Source organism: Microtus oregoni, unplaced genomic scaffold (assembly GCF_018167655.1).
Source record: "Microtus oregoni isolate MIOR12 unplaced genomic scaffold, Mior012 000016F_ref0000370, whole genome shotgun sequence".
Classification (NCBI taxonomy): domain Eukaryota; kingdom Metazoa; phylum Chordata; class Mammalia; order Rodentia; family Cricetidae; genus Microtus; species Microtus oregoni.
In genome coordinates, this window is record NW_024543075.1 from 3331717 (window position 1) to 3352780 (window position 21064).

Genomic DNA, 21064 nt, shown 5'->3' on the forward strand with positions numbered 1-21064 from the left:
CTCTAGGACATGGATTCTGGGAAGAGCCTGGCCCTTTATCTCTGTGGCCCACCAGGTCCTGCCCCGGAACACTCTGTCTTCCTTACTGTTCTGTTACTCGCATTTCTCAAAAGCTTCGTGTTTAGCCCTGTTTCTAGTGTAGACTGGAGGCTTGATCTAAACTCAGTGAACAATGATGATTGGACACGTGAAGGAACATGGATGTCAGGAATGGATTCCGAGAGACAGACTGGGAGAATATTCCTGCCACCTGCTGCCTCTCAATTGCCTCTCTCCAGAGTCCTCTGATCCTCCCAGAAGGGGACACACAAGGCGGTGTCGGAGTCCTAGCTAGCGGAAGACAGGCATTACCGAGTAGTAGGTGCTGGGGTTCACGGTGGTGTGGCACTTGGAAAATGGGCCGCTGGCATCAGTCAGCTGAGAACACCAGTGCTGAGCATAGTTCTCTGTGGATGGAAGAGAACCCATCAGCTACTTACTCATGCCAGCCCTGGCTTCCCCCATCTCGTGACATCTTGCATCTCTGTGCAGACAGACATCATGGGTGCTGAGTCATACTTCAGGTGACATCACGGGCATTACTGCGACACACATGAGGCATTGGAAAGCTATAGTCATTGTTTCTCTTCTTTCCTATGTCCCCAGAGCCCTCACCTCCTAGGAATGGGAATGGCCTTCACCGTGGACAATAGTCAAGACTTATGGACCAAAATACAGAGGCAAAGGGGGCAGTACCAGCTGATCCTGACCCGCACCTCCTCAGCCCTACTTGGGGTCCGGACGGTGTCACATCACAACTACATTAGAGTCTTGTGTCCTTTCTTTGACCCTGAAGCAGGGCCCCTAATGTCCAATGCCCTGTGTGCATACTGCAGGGGGTGAGGTCCCTAGCCATCTGTGACTCTGTGTGGAGATCCTCATATCCTCCCAGCTGGTAGGCATGGGTGCTGGTCACCACTCTTTCCTGAGGCACCCACACTTGTCTCACTTGTACTGCTGTATGCTATAAACTGCAGCAATATATTTTCTAAAATACCGCTTGCCTTCAAGAAACCGAGCTATGGCAGGAGCTGAAGCCGAGTTAGCAATAAGCCTTGCAATCACTTAAGACATGGTGCTCAAGTTGCTGTTCTGCTGTGTGGTCAGCCTGTTTGAGAGAACAGTGTCACTGACCTGACTATACCTTGGATTTCCTCTGTAATTAGCTTTACTACCTAAGTTAAATGTATAGTTTTAATCTTAAAGCATATTCTTCTCCATGCCCCGGCCCAGAATAATGAAAGTGTAATCGTTTTCTGGAAGCAACTAACAGGTCAAAAGCAACATTGCAAAAAAAAAAAAATCCCTCATAAATTCTGGCAGCAACATTCAGACCCAGACTGATAGGGTCTGTGCGGTTTTGAGTGAGGTCCTGGGTCAGCTGGCGTCAGTAAAATAAGTTTTTCCTTTGTAAAACTCTGCTAAACATTTCTATGGGAAAGAATCCTTCACTCATTCCTCATGCCATATTTTCCATGCGGCTCAATAAATATGGGGCAAAACCCTTTGTTACAGAGAAACAACACGGAGATCAAATACTCTAGACGGGCCTCTGACTACAGACTGTTGACAGATGGAAAACACCAGGAGAAAAATGGAGAATTCAAATTTAGTCGCTTTCAGTCAACCTTTTCCAAGAGGAAGCTTCCCCTTTTCCACTCTTCAAGATGACACCTACAGATTTTGGTGCCCTCTCTGGGTTTCTTTAACATGTGATTAACACAACACACTGCATACTAGTTTGCCCACTCGCCGCCTCAGGGTAGAGGAGTGGACACCAGGCCAGGTCAGAGCTGGCTGAAAAAATGCTTCTTGGGGAAGTAACCAGCTCAGAAACGGAAGCAAGTAAGCCAACCCCTGAGCACACAACAGAACATAGGCTCACCATTCTCCACGCTGAGAGAGCAGGGGTCCTCAAAGATATTCTTGACGTTCGGACAAGCTGCCTGGGTCTTGAAGGTGTTGAAGAAGGCAGCTGCTGTGCCTTCCACAACCCCACTGATGGTCTGGAAATCGTCGGCCTGGATACTGTTGAAATTCCCACAGAGCCCTAGGAACAGGAGAGCAGGTTGAGGCCCCAGGTGGGCTCTAGAATGGAATGGGCTCAGGTCCAGAGTCAGGGCCTCTTACCACAGGTTAGACCCCTGAGCTCAGGTGCCAGCCGCACAAACACCTGCATGAGGGGCACCAGCTGGATCTCAAGCTGCAGACCCACGTGGGTCTGGACAATGATGAAGAAGGTTGAAGGCCGGAAGAGGGTAACATTGGCTGTGGGGAGGAGATAGGAGTTTCAGGGTGGGGATGTCCCGTGGGATGGAGATACACAGTTTAGAATCATAAGCAGCCCTCACCTGTAGACACCGGCAGCTGGGTATAAATCTGGTTCACAAAGACCTCTCCAGTGGCTTTTACCATGACCACCTAGAAGCAATGCCGGAGTCAACTGGGGTCAGTATGGAACCAAGGAAGTGTCTCCCAACTGTCCCCTGGCAGCTCACACAGGCTGTGGTGTGTGCTTGCTAGGTCTGGGAGGTTCTGGGCTACAAAGCTGTAGTCCCCATGTGGTTAACTTACGTCCCAAGATCTATCCCCATACTTTCCCTGATTTTCTAAACTTTGAAAAGAATTATAGTCTAAGTAATATAAAAACAGAAATTAATGTACAAAAGTAACTTCAATGGGGTTGTATTGGATAGATACTTGAGTCCTCTTCGCTTGGAGCCAACTGGTACAATCGCAAAAGCACCAGAGCCAAACAGTCGCAGTGTTCCACTCGAGGGTCGTCCCCAGAAAGACCCACAAATAGTGCATGCACTCTCTGATGGGAATGTGTATGCAGGCGACGGCCCATGTGAACATGTCCCTCCCACCCGGCCTCAGGACCTGCCTCTGCCGGAGCTCCCCTCAGCTCCCACCATGATACTCACCGTCTGCCCCCCACCCAGGCTCAGCGTCACACTCTTCAGACACGTCTCGCTGTCTGTCAGCCCACACTTTCGAAGCTCAGCCAGCACAGTGAAGATATTGCTGTCACAGGGCTGCAGGGGGCGATACAGGTCCTGGCATACTGCGCAAACCCCGGCCCACCTCACCTTCCCTCTCCTGCAATCCATGCTGCCTCCCCTTGCGGGAATTCCTCATCTGCCACTGTCATAGACTCTAAGAAGCAGCCGTTTGATTTCAGGAGGAAGGGGCCCCTTGGAGCCCATGCCATGAGTCTCCCTAGCCCCTGTCAGGGGGCTTAATGCACTTACTGAGTACAAGAATTCTAAAAGAGAAGTTGGGAGGAAGATGGGGTAGGGGGAGACAGACTGAGGGGAGTTGGGAGAGGGGAGGAGGTGGATGATTGAAATACATTGTGTACATACATAAAATTTTCAAAAAAAGAAAAGTATTTTAAAAGAAAAACGATTGTTTTTTTTTTAAAAAAAAAAAAATCAGTGGTTTCCAAGGTGGGGAGGGGGATGCTCAGGGGCAGTCTAGGGTGTCCAGCACGGTGAACTACTGAGTGGCACTAGAGTAGGAGATACAGGACATTTCACATTTGTCACATCCTGGGGCATGCACATGAGTGACCCTGACAGACACTGCCGTGGATGGTAATGGCTGATTGGTTTTCAGTCGTAACCCAAATATCACACTAAAGCAAGATGTTAGTACAGGGAGACTGCTGGGGACGGCGAGGCTTGGGAATTCACTGGGCATTCTGTTTCATTTATTTGGGGACATAAAACTGATATAAAAAATAAAATAAGACCAGGCTGGAGAGGTGGATAGGTGATTAAGTGTGTTCTGTTCTTGCAAAGGGCCCAAGTTCAGTGCCCAGCACCCACATGGTGGCTCCCAACCACCTCCAGGAAATCTGATGCCTCTTCTGGCCTCCATGGGTACCATGCTCATGTTCACACAGAGAGACACAAGCATAGACAGAAGTGAAAGTATATAAATAAAATAATAAGTCTCTTTAAGAAGACAAGATTAGAAGGGCCAAAGCCACGAGCAGGAGTCATGCAGCACTAGAGGCTCCATCAACAGATGAATGACCCCATGGAGCCTTGGGCCACTCGGCAGAAGTATTCCTTCATTTTCACCACGAAGTTCCCGTGGTCTCCCTGGTGCAGGAGTGATGGGCGGCCTAGACTAGTGATAACTGGGGAGCCCCCCGACCCAAGTCAAAGGCCCCATCCAGGGCAGCATAGGCCTCACCTTGCTCAGCACGTAGCTGCAATCCCCATGCACTGTGTACTGCCTTTCATCAAATGTGGAGAAGTGGGAGCCTCCCAGCACGGAGCAGGTGCCAGGGCACGGGATCTCCTGGCAGCTCCACCGCCCTCCAGAGCATGTGCTACGGGTGGGAAGAAGAACATACTGTGTACTGCTCCCAGGAACAGCAGTCCTGACATGTTTGCCATCTAGACTGAAGGCTTCTGCGCAGAGGGCATTTACCACAGCAGTCTGGGACCTAACCAGTCCACAGAGCCTGGGGAAGTAACCCTGGCATATGGCAGGCTCTTGAAAGGGGAGCTCAAAACCTACCACTTGGTGCAGTCAGTAGAGTAATTGGTACCAGGCGCATAAGATGTCCCATTGTACAGGCAGGCACACTGGGACACGGGAACACAGCCTGTCTGGTTGATGTCATCTAGCACCATTCCTATAGAAAGCAAACCCATGTGATAGGTGTCATCTAAGAGCCTCAGTAAACCTTGGCAGCACAGAGACACTTGGGACCAGGGTCTTAGGGTCTTTCACCAAGGCTGAAGAATGGCAACATGACCACCCATGCAGCTGCGCGCTTTGGAGGTCCTGTGTCTGGACTGGTGAGGTAGAGACTCCATCTTACCCTTAGGACAGAAGCAGCCAGCAATACAGTGGTCCTCACAGACCTGAGAGTGCTGGGGGTTGGAGCATGTGTCCACACAGGGTGAGCCACATTCCTGGTGTTGCATGTTGAGGGGGCATGTCTGAGCTGCAGGGAGACCAGAGAGAAAGCTCAGATCAAGCCAGGTCCCACTTCCCTGCTGGAGGATGCTCTGATGGTGGGGAAAGGGGACTGAGGGCACTTACAGCAGAGGTTGGGACCCCGCCAGTCCTGGGGCTTTCCTCCAGCATGGGCACACTGCCGGGAGTATTCAGCCACAGTTTGGCAGATACAGCTGGACAGGTTGGGGCTCTCACAGAGACAGAGGTCCTGCCTGCAAGCCTCCAGGTAGTTGCTGATGTCCACTAGGGCCGAGCAGTCTGAGAACAGCTGACTTTTCAGGATCTCTTCACAGATGCCCTGGACAAGGGTGGGGTCCATGCTGAGTTCAGACCCCAAGCTTCCCAGAAGCACCTGGGTTATCCCAGAGCCCAAAGCCCTCCTCCCCACCCTTCCCATCCATTTCTTTCAAGGCTCACAGATTTGGTGGAGCAGTTCTTCTGGGGCACAGGGAGGGGGTCCTGGCACTGCTCTGTGGGGCCGTCCATCTTCTGGAGGTTCCCAAACTCAAGAGGTGTCAGTCTAACATCTGCAGGAAGCCCAGAGCACATCTTTCTACAGATCCCAGGCCCCCAGCCCATCATCCCAACAGCCAAGTCCAAGGGGCCCCCCCTGGAGAATGCCCCTGTGGTCCTGTGGTCCCTGCCTAGCTTCCCCAGTCTCACTCCCCGAGATGCTGATATCTGGAACCCATGAGAGGAGCCTAGAAAGAGCTTGGAGTTCCTAGGGCAACAGGATTAAGGTAGAGAGGCCTTAACAGATGCATAGCCATCAATCCTGGCCAGGCTGTGACGCAGCCCAGAGGACTGTAGAATGAACCTGACATCCCACCAGCCCTCAGACTCTGGCTGACCTTGCACACAGCCTGCCCTGATGGGCAGTCATATGCATAGGCAGTCTCTGTCACCCACAGCTCATATGGGACTTGGGGGGACTGACAGAGGAGGGATGTTGGAGTATCTGGCTGATGCAGCCACATTTGTGATGCCACTGGTTGGAGATAAAGAAGTGTGACCCTCCCAGGGTGAAGAAAGAAGGAGGGTTTGTGTCCCCAGAATAGGGATACCAAGAACGAGTGGTCTGACAGGAAGCTTGTTTCTTGTATACACCTATGTGCATGCACACAAGTGTAGGTGTGTCCAGGTGTGTGTGTGCACTTATGCATGAGCTGTAATTGTGGGGAGGGAAGCCTGTGTGGATATGTATGCCTGTGTGAACAGCAGGGGTGTGTGTGTGTGTGTGTGTGTGTGAGAGAGAGAGAGAGAGAGAGAGAGAGACAGAGACAGAGAGACAGAGAGAGAGAGACAGAGAGAGAGACACAGAGAGAGAGACACTAAGCCTCCTGGGATCCTAGGGCATTGCCTGGGGACTTACTGTGAGAGAGGAACTCGCTGGACTCTGGACTGCCATTGAAGTCTCCACAGAGACCACAAGTCTTGTTGGTGTATTTGGTGTCCAACTCCAACTGAAATTAAGGAGACATCTGACCCTACTATAGACAACCCAGGATGTGAACTATAGACTCTCAAAAAAGGGGTTAAGGGCTCCAGAGGGGACACAAGCCAAAAGACCCTCCCCATAAGTCAAATGAAGCCATGACTCAGAAGCAAACTTCCCACATACACAGGACCTATGTCTGGGGGTGAAGACCCTGAGACTCTGTTGATGTTTGGATGCCTATCTTCATCAGCTGTGTGGCCTATGCCCCCTCTCCTCACCCGCCGCCTCATCTCACTGAGAGGCTACACCCATGACCCCCATTTTACCAGAAGGCTCTGCCCACCCCTACCCATCCCCCATCCTCACCAGGAGACTGTCGTCATCATTCCACACGAAGACCAGGCCCAGCCTGGCCACCACCTTCAGGTAGCCGCTGCTGAGCTCAATGAGGACCCCAGACTGACTGAAGGGCAGCTGGACCCTGTAGAAGAGAGTAGAGATAAGGTACTGGGGGGCAAGGAGACGAGAGAGCCCAGGTGACAAGATCCCTGCAGCCATGTGTGTGACAGAGACAAGGGACCTGGAATGCCTCTATTAAGGACCTGAAGGAGTAACCTGAGCATGGAGTGGGGAGTGCCTATTCAGCGTCTCTCCTGAGAGTGGAGTCTCACTAATAACCCCAGTGTCTCCCACAGACCCCCTCACCACGCAGCACCTCCATCACCCATCCAATACTGCCCCAGACTCACAGGTGGTTATTGACTAATATGGAGCTCTTGGTCAGCTCAACAACTAGGCCGTCGAGCTTCATGATGACCCTGTTCAGAGTGGTGGAATTAGACTCTCGGGCACGGCGGAGCTGGACATTGAAGTCCTCATAGGCATCCCCACAGTGTGCAGAGAAGACGTAGTTGCAGAGGCCAGGGAAGCGGAAGACCTGGCCATCAAAGGTCTTGTAGTGGAAGTCACCCCATGTGCTGCACACCCTCCCGGTATGTGCTGGGTTGAGAGCTGCGGACCGAAGCAATGGCAGGCTTTGGAGGCACTGTTCTGGGCTCTGTTATGCCCTCTGTGTTCTACACTGGGTATCTGTTTTCATTGTGCCACTGGGATTGGACAGGCTGCTGCCTCCTGTAGATCTAAGATCCCATCTGATGTAGGAAGCCCTGGGACCAGCTCACGGCCACTTTGAATGCCCCCCAACCTTCCCCATGCTTATTGGCAGCCAGGAATCAGGGACCCCTTTCTAAACTAGCTCTTCAGGTCTAAGGGTGAGTACTCCTGCTAAGAAGAGCCACTTTCCCAGATAGACTTTGGGGCTCACTCACCTTGTACCACGGGGACGGTCTTCAGAGGTGGGATGATGGTCACCCCATGGAGTGGGACAGCTGTGGAGACAGAGGCTTGAATCATGGGATGCACACAGCCTTGAGTGAGGTTTTAGGGTCACTGTGGCCCAGAGGAGAGGGCCCAGGGTCAGCAGAAGCAGACTCCTAGGTCTCTAGTCCAGCTTGGGTCCTATTGAGGACCAGGTAGGGCAGGGCCCAGCCTGATGCCTACATATAGCATTCTCTTCTCTCACTGTCCCCTAGGGAACCCCTGGATTCATCAGCCCATAGTGGCCACAGAGCCCAGAAACTTCTGTTTGCACGTGGGAATTTATGTCCTGATTCTCACAAATGCCTGGATCTAGGTCAGTAGTTCAACCTCTCAGGCCCCCCTCCCTTTTTAACCCGTTTGGGGAATGCAAACTGCAAGGAGCTGGCTGGCCCCCAACGCCCCACCAGACCCCTTGCGTTGGCATGTGTGGCCAATCCCTCAGCTCCTAGGTCATGTCCCAGATGGTGAATGTAATACTGAAACAGGTTAATCAAACCAAGAGAAACGGCGATAGGCTCTACGCAGGTGGAACAATGACCTTATGCTGCAGAGGGCATAGCCTCCCCAGGCAGTCTGACAGACCTTCTGCATCTCTCTCAGAGCCTGAGCCTGGATGCCTGTGATGCCACCAGGGGCTGGATCAACAGTCATGTACAACAGGGTACACCTCAGCTCCAAGTTCTCACTCCTCAGTGTGCTAGCTGAGGAGCCATTAAGGCAAGAAATCCTGGGGGACCCAAGGTCACATTAAGGTAGAGTTGGGAGGGGATATGGCAGGCATAGTGGGGACAAAAGGCTAGGACTTACCATCATGCCCTTGAAGGAGAGAGAAGTCAGAGCGAGGCTCCTGGGCAGATTTCAGAGTGTCTTGATGGGCCTGGCCTGCAAAGAGGAGATGGGCCTGAGCTGAGAAGAGAGCAGGAGCCTCAGACAGCCCAGGCTGCTGGCCATCCGTGTGCAGGTGGAAGGAAGGACATAATTATCACTCATCAATGGCCTGAAGCACAGAATCACTATGATGGCGGGTGAATGGCCCACCCCCATACCTACACAAGAGGCTTCGAGCGAAGTTGTGACTGGCCTGAACTAAGTCTAGTTTCCTGGTGCCTGCATCTGTTTCGAGGCTGTGGTGGGAGAAACCACATCCCCAGGACACCCTGCTGGGCCTACAACATATACAGCCCATGGTGTCTTGTGAGCTTATGACAGTCCAAAGAGGTTGTGCTCTGGTAAAACTGTCACAACCAGGGCACACGAGAGGGTTGAGAGCCTGTTATGACCAGCTTGGGGGGCTCTGAGACACGCCTTCTGCTCCCCCACATTGGATGTCAACCTCAATCCCTGGCACTTAGAAGTACTTCCTTGCCTCTTAAGTCAGAGACCATTTGAATTTGTCAGGGCACAGGCAAGGGATGCCTGGCAGGACCCTCGCACAGATAATTTAGCTGCCAGGACCCAGATAAGACTCTGAACTCCACTGCCCACCTGAGTCCAGGGCATGGGGGAAGGAAAATGTCTCTCCAAATGGCCTGGAAAAGCTGGACACTTTGAATCTTACCTGTGTGTTGACTGCAAGTCAGGGCCAGGGCTAGGACCCAGAATGGGACCAGCTTCCTCCGGCCGACACCCATGCTGTGGAGCATGGGAAAACGTCCCCACTGGTAGCCTCTGAGGACAGACTCAAGTCACCAGCTGCCTTTTGTAGCCTGAGAGCTGGCTCGAGCACCAGTGGCTTCACGTTGGTGGGCGGGGCAGGCCTATCATTCCCCTCACCCAGGTAAACAGTGGGCACTCAGTCACTTTAGGCTGGTCAGTGGCAGCAGTCAGAGGTGGGTGTGTCTGCAGGTGGAGTCTGGCTTCCCTGAGGTTCCTCCAGGTCTGACCTGTGTAGTCCTCTCCAAGCAGCCTCCCCCCCAACAGACCTACCCAGGCCATTCTAACCTATGAGTTCCTGGTACCACAATAGACACATCTTCCAGACTGAGAAAAAGCTGCCTCTGAGACTACCGCAGAGCTGTTCTGGGCAGACATTCCCTCTTGCCTTGGAGAGGAGCTGTGTGTGTGTGTGTGTGTGTGTGTGTGTGAGAGAGAGAGAGAGAGAGAGAGAGAGAGAGAGAGAGAGAGAGAGAAACACTTCACATATCACAGGAGTATGGAGCCTCAGAGGAATTATGGCTGAGTGAGTGAATCAATGAGCAAATAAGTCAGTGAATGAGTCAATAAATGAGTGAATGAGTGGATTAATCAATGAGCAAAGTAGATGAATAAATGAATGAGTGAATGAATGCAAAAGTGAGTGGACAATTGAGTAAATGAATGGATGGATAAACCAATCAATAGGTGAGTGAGGATGGGTGAATGAATGAATAGATCCGTAAATGAACAGGTGAAGCATGAATGGACTATGAGTGAATGGGTGAATGAGTGAGTTGAAGGATGAATGAATGAGTGGGCACACAGGGAAAGGTGTGGGAGGTCATGGGATATATGAGCAAGGCAGGCTGGGGCTTAGACACATGAAACCCCCCCATCCTGCCCCAAACACCAACTGTTGCAGAGCTGGGACTGACCTTGGCACTGAGTGCTGAGCCTGGAGAGGAGAGGGTGGGGAAGAGTAGCTTGCTGTGAGGCAGGCTAAGTGGCCATGCTGGCCATGGCTGGATGGGTAGGCCATGTTATTGGAACCAGTTTCAATGAGGAGGCCATAAGGAGCTGCAGGCAGTGACCAGTCCCAGACTGGGGTAAGTGCACAACCATGGCTGTGCCTTCCCCACACCATTGGCAACAAGGCAGGAGGCTCCCGGATGAACAGTGTCTATGGCCCTAGCACAAAGAAACATGCCCAAATCACGTCCTGACCCTCTGGCCCTCTGAGTTATCAACCTGATTTTGATGGGTTTCACATCATGTCCGAGACTGGGTTGAACCACAGTAAGCTGATCCCTTGACCAGCTCACAGACCAGACAGACCATCTCTAGGCCTTGGCACACAGGATTCGAAGGGCTGCTCTGGGAACCAGGCCCATGTGACTGCCTAGCCCTGTTATGGCCGTCTGGGTACTGAGTTTCCTTTAGTACCCAGTTCTGGGTACTTCAGCCACTGGGCATCAACTACCAGGTTTGTTGACGGTTCCCATGTAACTCCAACCTAACTGAACCCCAGTTACAACCAGTACTCTCCCTGAAGCTTAACGTCTCAACAACAAGGATTCAATTCACAAATCCACCCTGTAGGCTCCAGTGGCTTCTGTCCCACGCCCACACCTTTAGCCCCACTCTGACCCCTCAGACCCCAGTCAGTCTGGCTGGCTTCTTGCCCCTTCTTCCACCCTGGGATGGAGCCTGCTCTGCTTCTGATCCAGGGCAGGCACAGCAGCAATGGCTCAACCTAGAAGCCAGTCAAGCCTGACTTGTGGGATGAATCACTGGTGGGGTCTGTGCTCAGCTGCTGGAGCCTCACTGTTCGAAAGGACATACAGCAAGGACACTGTGCACACAGAGGCACAGGGGCCATGCGACTAGGGCAGTGGTCCAGAAGCCTTCCTTTCTTGGCCCCTGAGGCCACTCGGTTCTAGGGCTGGGCCTGGGCTGGGCTGGAGCCCTTCCTTGAAGAGCTGATAAGTGAATGGCTCATTGCAGTCCAGAAAGGAAGGGCTGGGATTACACCCCAGCCGTTGCCATGGAGTTAGGGAAATGTTAGGGACCAGAACAGGACAGAGCATTGTTGTCATGTTGTTGTCTGGCTACTGGCCCCACCTCTGCCCCCCAATGTGGGACAAGAAGCCAGCATCTGATATCCCTTGATCCTAGCAGATCAGCCTGGCGATTCTGTGGAGATTAACGCTCATGCAGCTGGACCACTTTGGGATCAGCCTGACAGAAAGGCAAAAAGCAGCCAGTTTGGACAGCCTGGTGAATTGAAGGTGTGGTTGGAAATGCCAAGACTCCTTGACCCTCACACAAAGAGCCCTCATCTACAAGTCTACCCCGGCCTTGGAGGATGCTTTGAGTTCTCCAGGGGACAGTATGCTCATTCCAGCTCGCTCCCCTTCCTACCCCAGAAGCTTCTAAGGCAAAGCCTTGGGCCTGCTCCCACTTAACATTAAGGTATCAATCAGACCCATTCTACCGCCCCGCCCCCAGCCCTGACACAGCCTGACTCTCAGCCCAGCCTGTCACTGGTCCATATGAGCTGGGTAGAGCCTCAGCTCTCAGCATCTGGAGCTCCAGGGCTCACATTTCCCCACTGCCCACACTTGTCCCTTCCAGTTTGTAGGCAAAGTCCCGGGGCCCTCAGATCAGCCTGATTCAGAGAATCCACGTGCCCTGCGGGGCAGACCTGAGATCCCTCAACCTTCTTACTCCTCCCCAGGGGTGAGTGGTTAAGGACTCTTCCTGGGAAGCCAGGGATGCACTTTGTCTTATGGTTTACTTCCTGGACAGAAGATGGCATCCTGTATTATGTGGCCTGGACCAGCCCATCGTCCTCTCCGTGCCTCAGAGTCCTCATCTGTAAGAGCAGCTGTACCGTGAATACCAGAGTCTCTGTGGGCACAGGACCCTCTGCGCTTGCTCCTGGTCTCTGGGAAAGGCCTCAGTGGCAGTGCACCACTGTCCCCCCGCCCCCGGAGATTTCCCTGAGACTTGAGGCTAACCAAGAGACTAGAAAGTATTCCTGCATCCTCATCCACAGAGCAGAGCAGCACTTCCTAGCCCGTCATTCTGGACACAGGCACAATCACAGCACATAAAAAAACACAGGTTTTATGATCCTGACGGCTTCTCATCCAGTCCTATCCCATACTTAACCATGTGTTGCATGGGTATCCTGAAAGCCTGGGGCTGAGCTGAGCCTACCGCCAAGTCCAACTCTGATTACAAAGTTGGCATTTGGGGGGAAAGTGCATCTTCCTGTTTGATTGGGCTTTGTTGGGGCTTTATGCAAAAGACTGATAGTCCATTGTTCAGAGGGGGCAGAGAGGAAGTAGCACCAGCTGGGGAAGGGGACAGCCCTGGAGTGGTTACATAGCCCTGCCACTTTCAGGAACTGCCTCAGGTGTTGACAGAAGGGGCAGGCTTCCCAGCGGGTCTTTACTAAGCCAGGAACTTCCTTGATAAGGGAGAAAAGCATCTTAAATTTCTCTAGGTTTATTTGGAGGGGCCAACGGGAGAGAGGTGGTGAAGCAATGACCATGGGAGTGCTGTTTCATCCTGCCCGGAAGGAACTGGGGCCAGGAACTGCACCCCAACATCAGAGGTAAAAGGAATAGCGTCAATTTGATTTTGCGGCGGGGCTGCCCTGATTCGGAGCATTCCTGTGCTTGTTTGTTTCTCTGAATCATTAGGCAAACAGAATTCCTCCCAAGATCTGGCCGGGCAGCTGAAGGAAGTCCTAAGCCCTCTGGTTCTGGTACTGGCCAAAGGACCAGTGTTTTGGCAGAGTCCACAGCAAGGACCACATAGATGGCTGCTGAAAATGGCCAGTGCCAGCCTCCCACATGGCTGGTACTCCCCATACCAACTTCTGCTTGTCTAGTTTGAGAGCGTATCGGGCTTTCTCCTACTGTCCCTGAGAGCTGAACCTCTCTTGCCCTACAGCCCTTCATTCCTCTCTCTTTTTGGCCTCTGGTTACCTCATCTCCTGGGCTCCAGGCAGTTTCAATGGAGCCCCCAGAGAATGTGAACCTGAAGATAATTTGCGAGACAGAAAAGACCCTGAGGCAAAACACTAGGCCCAAATCCTCCTCTGGAGCCATCACTGAGCCAGTCAGGCCAACCCTGAGAACCACTGGGTCTATGAGAGTCAAGGGGACTTTGTTAGTACTATCCCCTGATCACACCCCTCTATGCTGTTACTCCCCCACTCTGACCTGAGGGTCCTGGCCAGGTTGCTTGCCCTCTCTGGATCACCTCTTACTAAGCCTCGGGGGGAGAGAAGGAAATATTCCCTCACTGGCTCCCCAGATCTAGGCCCCAACCAGACTAGTGGGGCATGGATAGCTGCTCTGACTCTTTGGACAGAAAAAGAACATGAGTTCAAGTTGCATTCTACACAGTGGGTCAGGAGGACATTTTCCTCAATAATTCATCACATCTGGGGGCTAGGAAAACAGTCGGCAGAGTACACACCAGACAAGCATGAGGACCTGCCTGGTGTTTGAGTCCTCTGCGCCTTCATTTAAAAAAAAAAAAAAAAGAAGAAGCCTGGCAAACATAGAAACCAGCCCTGGGAAGTCAGGGACCCAGGCCTAATAGAATCAGTGACTCTAAAATCAGTAAGAGACCCTGACTCAGAAACTCAACTTCAGAATGATTGAAGACACTTAAAACAACCTGTGGTCTACACACAGATGCCCGTACACAGACACACACACACACACACACACACACACACACACACACACACAATTGTATCCACTGAAGTGTGTATTCATAGGAAAGCACTGCTCTGGATACACACCCAGAACAATGGAAGTGATCTCCAAGAGACTCTTGCATATCCAGGTTCATGGCAGCACTACTCACAGGAACCAAAATCCACTGGTACATGCACAAGACATCCTGTATCCATTATCCAGAATATTACTCAACACACATCTATAAGCCCAGCACCCTGACCCTGAGGCAGAATGATAGCAAATTTGAGGCCAGCCAGGATGACATAGTAAGATACCCTGTCTCAAAAGTCAGGGGCAGGGGATTCCAGTGTGTGAATGAAACTTTAGTGAGATAAACTGGGCTTTAAAAGATAAAATCTGGGCTCTGGTGCTTCACACCTTTAATTCCAGCACTCAGGTAGCAGAGGCAGGAGGATCTCCAGAAGGAAGGAGGAGGAGGAGGGGAAGGGGAAGAAGAAGAAGAAGAAGAAGAAGAAGAAGAAGAAGAAGAAGAAGAAGAAGAAGAAGAAGAAGAAGAAGAAGAAGAAGAAATTCTGCAAGGGGTTGGAAAGGGAATGGAGTCAGAGTTTAAGGCTGACAGAATTCCCTTCTAGGAAGATGGAATATTCTGGAAGTAGATGATGGGGACAGCTGCACACCTGTGAACGCACACCTCATGGCACGGAACTTGTCAGTCTCACCTGGGAAGAGAGTCTCAGTGAGAAAATGTCTACATTGGTTTGGGCTATGAGTACATCTGAGAGAAGCTGCAGCCTCAAAGTGACTGGCACCATTCCCTGGGCCTGGGTTCGGACTGTGCAAGAGTAGAGAAAGCCAGCTGATCGGCAGGCACGTGTGCGTTCATTCTCTTTGCCCTTGGTGGTGGGTGTGATGTCACTAACTCCTGCTGCCCTGGCTTCTCTGCAATGGTGGAAAGCAACCTTTCTCCCCCAAGCTCTAAACCCCTTCTCTCCTAAGCTGCTTTGGGTCAGGGTGTTTGGTCACAGCAACAGAAATGACCTAGGACAAGGACTAAGGCAGCAGATCTGACGTGGTGTATGTTTCACGAAGATTTTTTAAATAGTAGGGAACATGGCAGCAATTGTTGGTTCTCTGGCTTGGGATCTGTGTGTGCACTCTCCCAAGCATTGTTGGCCCTGACGGAGGTGACTGGACTGTTTCGGCTGCTTGCCTGAGCCCCCACCTGTCCTCACCCAGAGGGACTGCTGCTGTAGGGCCAATGTTCCTAGATATATAATCTACAGCTTATATCTGACAGTGGGTCTGATATCACCCTCAAAGCCTAGCTCCAAGAAGAGCAGCCAGATCAGGGACACTCATGTTTTGGGGTGAGGGGAATTGTCCTAACCTAACACCCAGCTCTAAAAATATACAGGCTTACTCCCACACCTTAGTCTCTGAGGACTGAACAGGTAAACAATCCATAGGTACCTTGGGTGCACAGCTCTGAATCACTCCCCGGGCCAGGTCAGGGTTCCAGCAGGCCAGCCGAGCGCTACTGGCCCAAAGGTGCTGGACTCTGCCCTCCCCCACCCTACGTGGGTACCCGTCAGCCAGTCAGCCTTTCAGGCAGAACCCTCACAGCACAACCCTGACCTGCCTTGTTTAACTAGACCTGGTGTACTCATCCTGAGGTGGACAAGAGTAGCCAAGTTCACCCGGAAGCCCGAAGAATATAGAAAAGGCAGGCCCAGCAGGAGTCTTGGAGATGGCACCATGCAAGGGGCAGTGCACAGGCACCCACACAGCCCTCAGAATTATAAAACTATGGAGAGGAAGGGGAGGAGGAAAAGCACAGGAAGGATAGCAAGGCTCAGCCCTAGTGTCAGGCCATGGTCAGATGTCCAGACAACTCCCACCAGCAGGGCTGATCCACGACCACCTACATGCTTCTAGACCAGCATCCAGCAGCATGGCCAGGAGGAGCCTCTGGTCCTCAGGAAAGCTGTGTCTCCTTCCCAACCCACTCCAGAGACACAGATACAGGGCCTCCCTGTGGCTTGAGTGGCAGCTATTCCCTGAGCACTCAGAAGACAGAGATATGTCCAGTTTAATTATGGCTACTAGAAGCCTAGCTAAGGTGTGTTCGTTCAAGCCTTTGGCGGAGTTCCTTTTTTAACTACTGTATGAACAGCTAGGAAGATAGCTCAGTAAGGAAAGTGTCTGCCAGGCAAACATGAAGACCTGAGTTTGAAAGCATGGTGGTGTTTGTCTCAATCCCAGTGCTAGGGAGTGGAGACAGGAGGGTCCATGAAGTCTGCTGGCCAGCCAGACTGGCTGAACTGGCAGACCCAAGTTCAGTAAAAGACTCTGTCTAAAAAATAAGAAAGAAAACTATTGAGTGACAACATTTGACATTGACCTCTGACCTCTACACACAGGCACACACACATACACACACACACACACACACATGAACACACACAAAATAAATAAATAAAATTGAGGTGTGTGTCTTTTCCATATAGATTTGCAGGTGTTCTTTAAGTGTGTACTATATAAATTCCCTTTGGAGGGCTGGAGAGATGGTTCAGTGGTTAAGAGCATTGCCTGCTCTTCCAAAGGTCCTGAGTTCAATTCCCAGCAACCACGTGGTGGCTCATAACCATCTGTAATAAGGTCTGGTGCCCTCTTCTGGCCTGTAGGCATACACAGACAGAATATTGTATACATAATAAATAAATATATAAAAAAAGAAAAAAAATAAATTCCCTTTGGAAATGTACTGTGAATCCTTTAATTGTCTTTTTATGAAATTCCTAACTCAGGTGGTATCCAATTTATCAATTCTCTCTCACACCTAGAGATTTTGCATTCTGTTCAAGTAGCCTTGACTTAAGACTTGGTCAATTTCAAGCCATGGAGACTCAGCCTCACTTTTTCTCCTAGGATATTATTGCCCCGGTTTTACCTGTAAGACAATAAACCACTTTTGGGGGGGCTTTGTGTAATATAAAGTCTGAAGCAAGGTTTCTTTTGATCCACTCCAACTTCCAGTTTGTCGCCATGCGGCTGTTTTTCAACAGTGGGCTCAATGGTGAGTCAAATGTGTGTATCCAGGTTCCTTACTCGTTGCATCTGTGTTCACACCAAGACCACTCCATCTTGACCAGTAAAGGTTTTGAAAACAGAGTCCTCTAGCTTCTCCCCTCAACACTTCTCTGGCTGCCCTAGGAGCTACAGACCCATAGAGACCAGAATGAGCAACCCCACTGTCGAGAAAGAAAGCTGCTGATCAGTCGCAGGGAAAAATGACATCTCAACAATCCCGAGTCGTCTGTTTTCCTCTGACACTGGTCTCTAAATTTCTTCTGCTTTCTCCAGTTTTCAGTGTAGCCGTCTTGTGTATCTTTTGTATACCTAGGTATTTAAGGTTTTAGAGTCAGCTGAGGAGTGCTCATTCCTTGTAGTCTGCTGATAGTCTATAGCCATGTGCATGTAGTGAACGTACAGTGTTGTTCACCAACTGTGTTAGTCTCAGTAATGCCCCCTGGACTTTCATATTAGCTACTTTTCTTGTGGCCAAAGGCCTGGTAAAAGCAACTTAAGAAAGAAAGGGTTTTAGTTCATACGTCCTAGCAGAGAAGTTATGGTGGTCAGGTGGTCAAACTGTACCCACAGCTAGGAATTAGAAGCGATTGGCACTCAGCTTGGCTTTTTCTTATTCAATCGGGGTCCCCTGTGCATGGAATGATGGGGATCACACTTAGGCTGAATCTTCCCACCCAAATTATCACAATCCAGAAACTGCCTCGCAGACTTGGAGATTCTAGACCCTATCAGGTTGACAGTCAGTATTAACTATCACGGATGCCTGTGTCTACTCCCTGAACGCGTGAGCACTCCCTCCCTTGATGAGAGGTGCAGGATCTTGGGACAGGGAGAGCGTCCTGGGTTTCCTGATCCCAGTAACCCTCACAGAGAATAGATGAAGAGGTGAAGGGCTTTGGAGACAGCAGCCAGGAAATGCAGGTGGCATTGAAAGATAGAACATGAAGGAAATGGGTTCTCCCAAGAGCCTTTGGGAGAAATGGGGTCCTGATGATTCACTGTAGACCCCCAACCTCCTGGAAGGTAGTGGTACATCTGTGTTGCTTTAGGCCCCCGAGCCTGTGGATACTATGAAGTCCTCTGAGTGGGAGATTCATTGACTGGCGAGAACTTTGTGATGGTGGAGAGATGGGGAGTGGCAGGTAGAGAACCAAATTACCTCGAGCTGTCTTTAGTCCCAAGATAGCCATTTGTCATTCCTAGATCTAATCTAATGTCCTTTCCACTGTCAGGTAAAACCTTTAGAATGTCCACTGTCAGGTAAAAACTTAGCAGATAGTATCGAGACCTAGAGCAGAAATTTTGTACTTTGCTAGTGGTGATAAGTATCCTTGCCTCTTTCCATGAGGAAACAGAAAGCTTTGACCTTTTACCATTGAACAAGTGTTAACAGGTTAGTGTGTGTGTGCATTCATATGTACACACATGTGTGTGTTTGTGCATGTGAGAGCATATATGTATTAGTGGGGGTTGTGGGTGTGTGCATGTGGAGACAGAGAATAACCTTGAATCTCTTTCCTTGGGGGTTGTCCACTTACGTGAGACAGGGTCATTCATTGGCCAGCTAGATCAGGTTGGCTGGCCAGTGAGCCCCAGGTAGAATCTGCCTGTCTTTGTCTCCCCAGTGCTGTGATGACAAGCACATCTCACCGCACCAGGCTTCCCTCCACCCCACGGGCTGCATCTTAGTAACTGAGTCATCTCTTCTTCACCACAGCAGGGTTTGTATAGATGGGAATTTTTTTTTATTTCCCTGAGGAGTTTCTCTGTGTAAGTTTACCATGAATGACCATTGAACTTCCCAAATGCATCCCTCTCTGGGCGTGGGTTACACAGCCACGCGCTCCTGGTTATCAAGTGTTGGGAGATTCTCTTGCTGTGTTCTGTGCTGATTCTGACTTGATTCTACTGTCATTGGACTCAGTACATGCAGGTTTGTCTGTTTGTGATCCCAGGACATGGAGAGCACGTGCCTGCTGCATGGGAGAGCTAAAGAAACATTTTTCAGCCTAGAAAAAGAAGGTACTCGCAGACCAAAGACAAGCCTGTCTGTGTCCAGCTTGGTGAATATCCAGGAATTAGGATTGTCATATCTATTACTGAGTATCTGGCAAGAGGTCTCTTAAAGGAGAATGGCTTTCGCCTGGGTTGTGGTTTAAGAGAGTACAGTCCAGGGAAGGCAAGGAGACGGGAGTAACTCAAGGTGGTGGCGGTGGCTTGCTCACATCTGCCTGGGGCAGGAAGCAGAGCTAGGCTGTCAATCTCATGGCCCACCATCAGTGACCCACTTCCTAATCCACCTCTGAAATGTTCCACGGCATCCCAAAATACCACCACCAGCTGGTGGCCAAGTTCAAACATAGGAGCTGGCCTGAAGCATTCTACGTTCAAACCACAACAGTAAACCAGTGAGTTTATTGGAGTTACTGGCAGGAACCTAGGTGACTCTCAGGCAGCTATACCACTATAAAGCCCTGACCCCAACCAACTTTCCACCTCTTTATACTCCAGCCAACCTTCCACATATTGTATATTCCAGCCAACCTTCCACGTCTTGTATCCTCCAGCCAGCCTTCCACCTCCTGTATCCTCCAGCCAACCTTCCACGTCTTGTATACTCCAGTCAACCTTCCATGTATTGTATACTCCAGCACTCCTCAGGAGTACATACAGCTGAGGCAAAACCCCTTACATAAGCCCAGTCTCCCATGATTCTTTCTACCTAAGAACGTTAACAACCTCATTGCCCCAAACCAAGCTACTGGCTGTATTTGCTTCATTCCTTGCCATGACTAGGGTCTTCCTAGGTCACCACAACAGCTCTGCTTCCAGACAGTGATGGTCACATAGCCTGGAGGAAGCAGCTGCTCAACCATGGTCCCTGTGCATTTGAGAGAAAGGTGTGTGCCGCAGGGTGGAGTGCCCCCGGATGAAGGCTAGGTCCTGTTGGCTGATAGCATTAATCTCTGCTACATCCTTGTTGGCCTTGGGTCTCATTGTTCTAGAAATTGTTTAGAGAGGATTGGCAGCATCTGTAACCATAACTGTAGATTTGTGTTTCTCCTTTTGTTCCTACCAGCCTCGGGGCATGGGCTTTTCCTAAGACGGTCCTGACCCCTCTGTTTCTCAGAGTGCCCTCTCTGGCGTGGCATTCTGAGCTGGGGAACATGTATTCCCACACTTAGAGGATGCCCCGACACCTTTGAACTTTGTGGTTTTGATGAGGAACCTGCTGTTAATGAGTTGGTGCTTCCTGTAGGTAACACGCTTCTTTCCCACTGTTATCAAGACTCTCTCTTTGGTTTTCAGAAGTTTGGCACTGAGGGTTCCATGTGGGCTCTTAGGATTGATCTTGCTTGAGGTTCACTTGGTTTCCTGAGCATTCAAGTGCTTTCCCATACTCGGGAGATTTTAATTTTTTAAGAGCTATTTTTATTTTAACTATGTATGTGACCGTGTGTCTACGCATGTGCATGTGTGGCCAGGTACCTGTGGAGGCCAGAGGGAGTCAGAGCCCCTGGATTTGAAGGTACAGGCTACTGTGAGCTTCACTACAGGTGCGGAGAACCCAACTCAGGTTGTCTGCAAGAATAGCAAGTGCTCTTAACTGCTGAGCCATCTCTCCCACTCTACTCAGGAGATTTTCACCCTTTTTGGTACTTTTTTTCCCCTGCTATACCTTCTGCCACTTCTCTGTGATTCCCATGGCTTTGTGAGTCAGCTTTGGTTACTGTAACCAAATACAAATACCTAAGGTAGTCATCATCTTAGGATG

General features: G+C 50.8%; 1 protein-coding gene across 1 annotated transcript in view; it reads right to left on the bottom strand.

Annotated features, from left to right (window-relative positions):
* The window catches only part of Muc5ac (mucin 5AC, oligomeric mucus/gel-forming), a 29753-nt gene extending 20282 nt beyond the window's left edge, over positions 1-9471 (bottom strand). The window contains exons 1-16 of the mRNA XM_041666534.1: positions 9399-9471; positions 8648-8722; positions 7789-7848; positions 7210-7471; positions 6827-6941; positions 6395-6485; positions 5440-5549; positions 5107-5320; positions 4883-5008; positions 4579-4693; positions 4246-4384; positions 2967-3077; positions 2391-2460; positions 2170-2307; positions 1925-2089; positions 352-446 (exon numbers count right to left, since the gene is read on the bottom strand). Of these exons, the coding sequence (XP_041522468.1) occupies positions 352-446; positions 1925-2089; positions 2170-2307; positions 2391-2460; positions 2967-3077; positions 4246-4384; positions 4579-4693; positions 4883-5008; positions 5107-5320; positions 5440-5549; positions 6395-6485; positions 6827-6941; positions 7210-7471; positions 7789-7848; positions 8648-8722; positions 9399-9471 (1959 nt within the window). The remainder of the gene's footprint in view (positions 1-351; positions 447-1924; positions 2090-2169; positions 2308-2390; positions 2461-2966; positions 3078-4245; positions 4385-4578; positions 4694-4882; positions 5009-5106; positions 5321-5439; positions 5550-6394; positions 6486-6826; positions 6942-7209; positions 7472-7788; positions 7849-8647; positions 8723-9398) is intronic.
* Positions 9472-21064: the final 11593 nt, after the last annotated feature.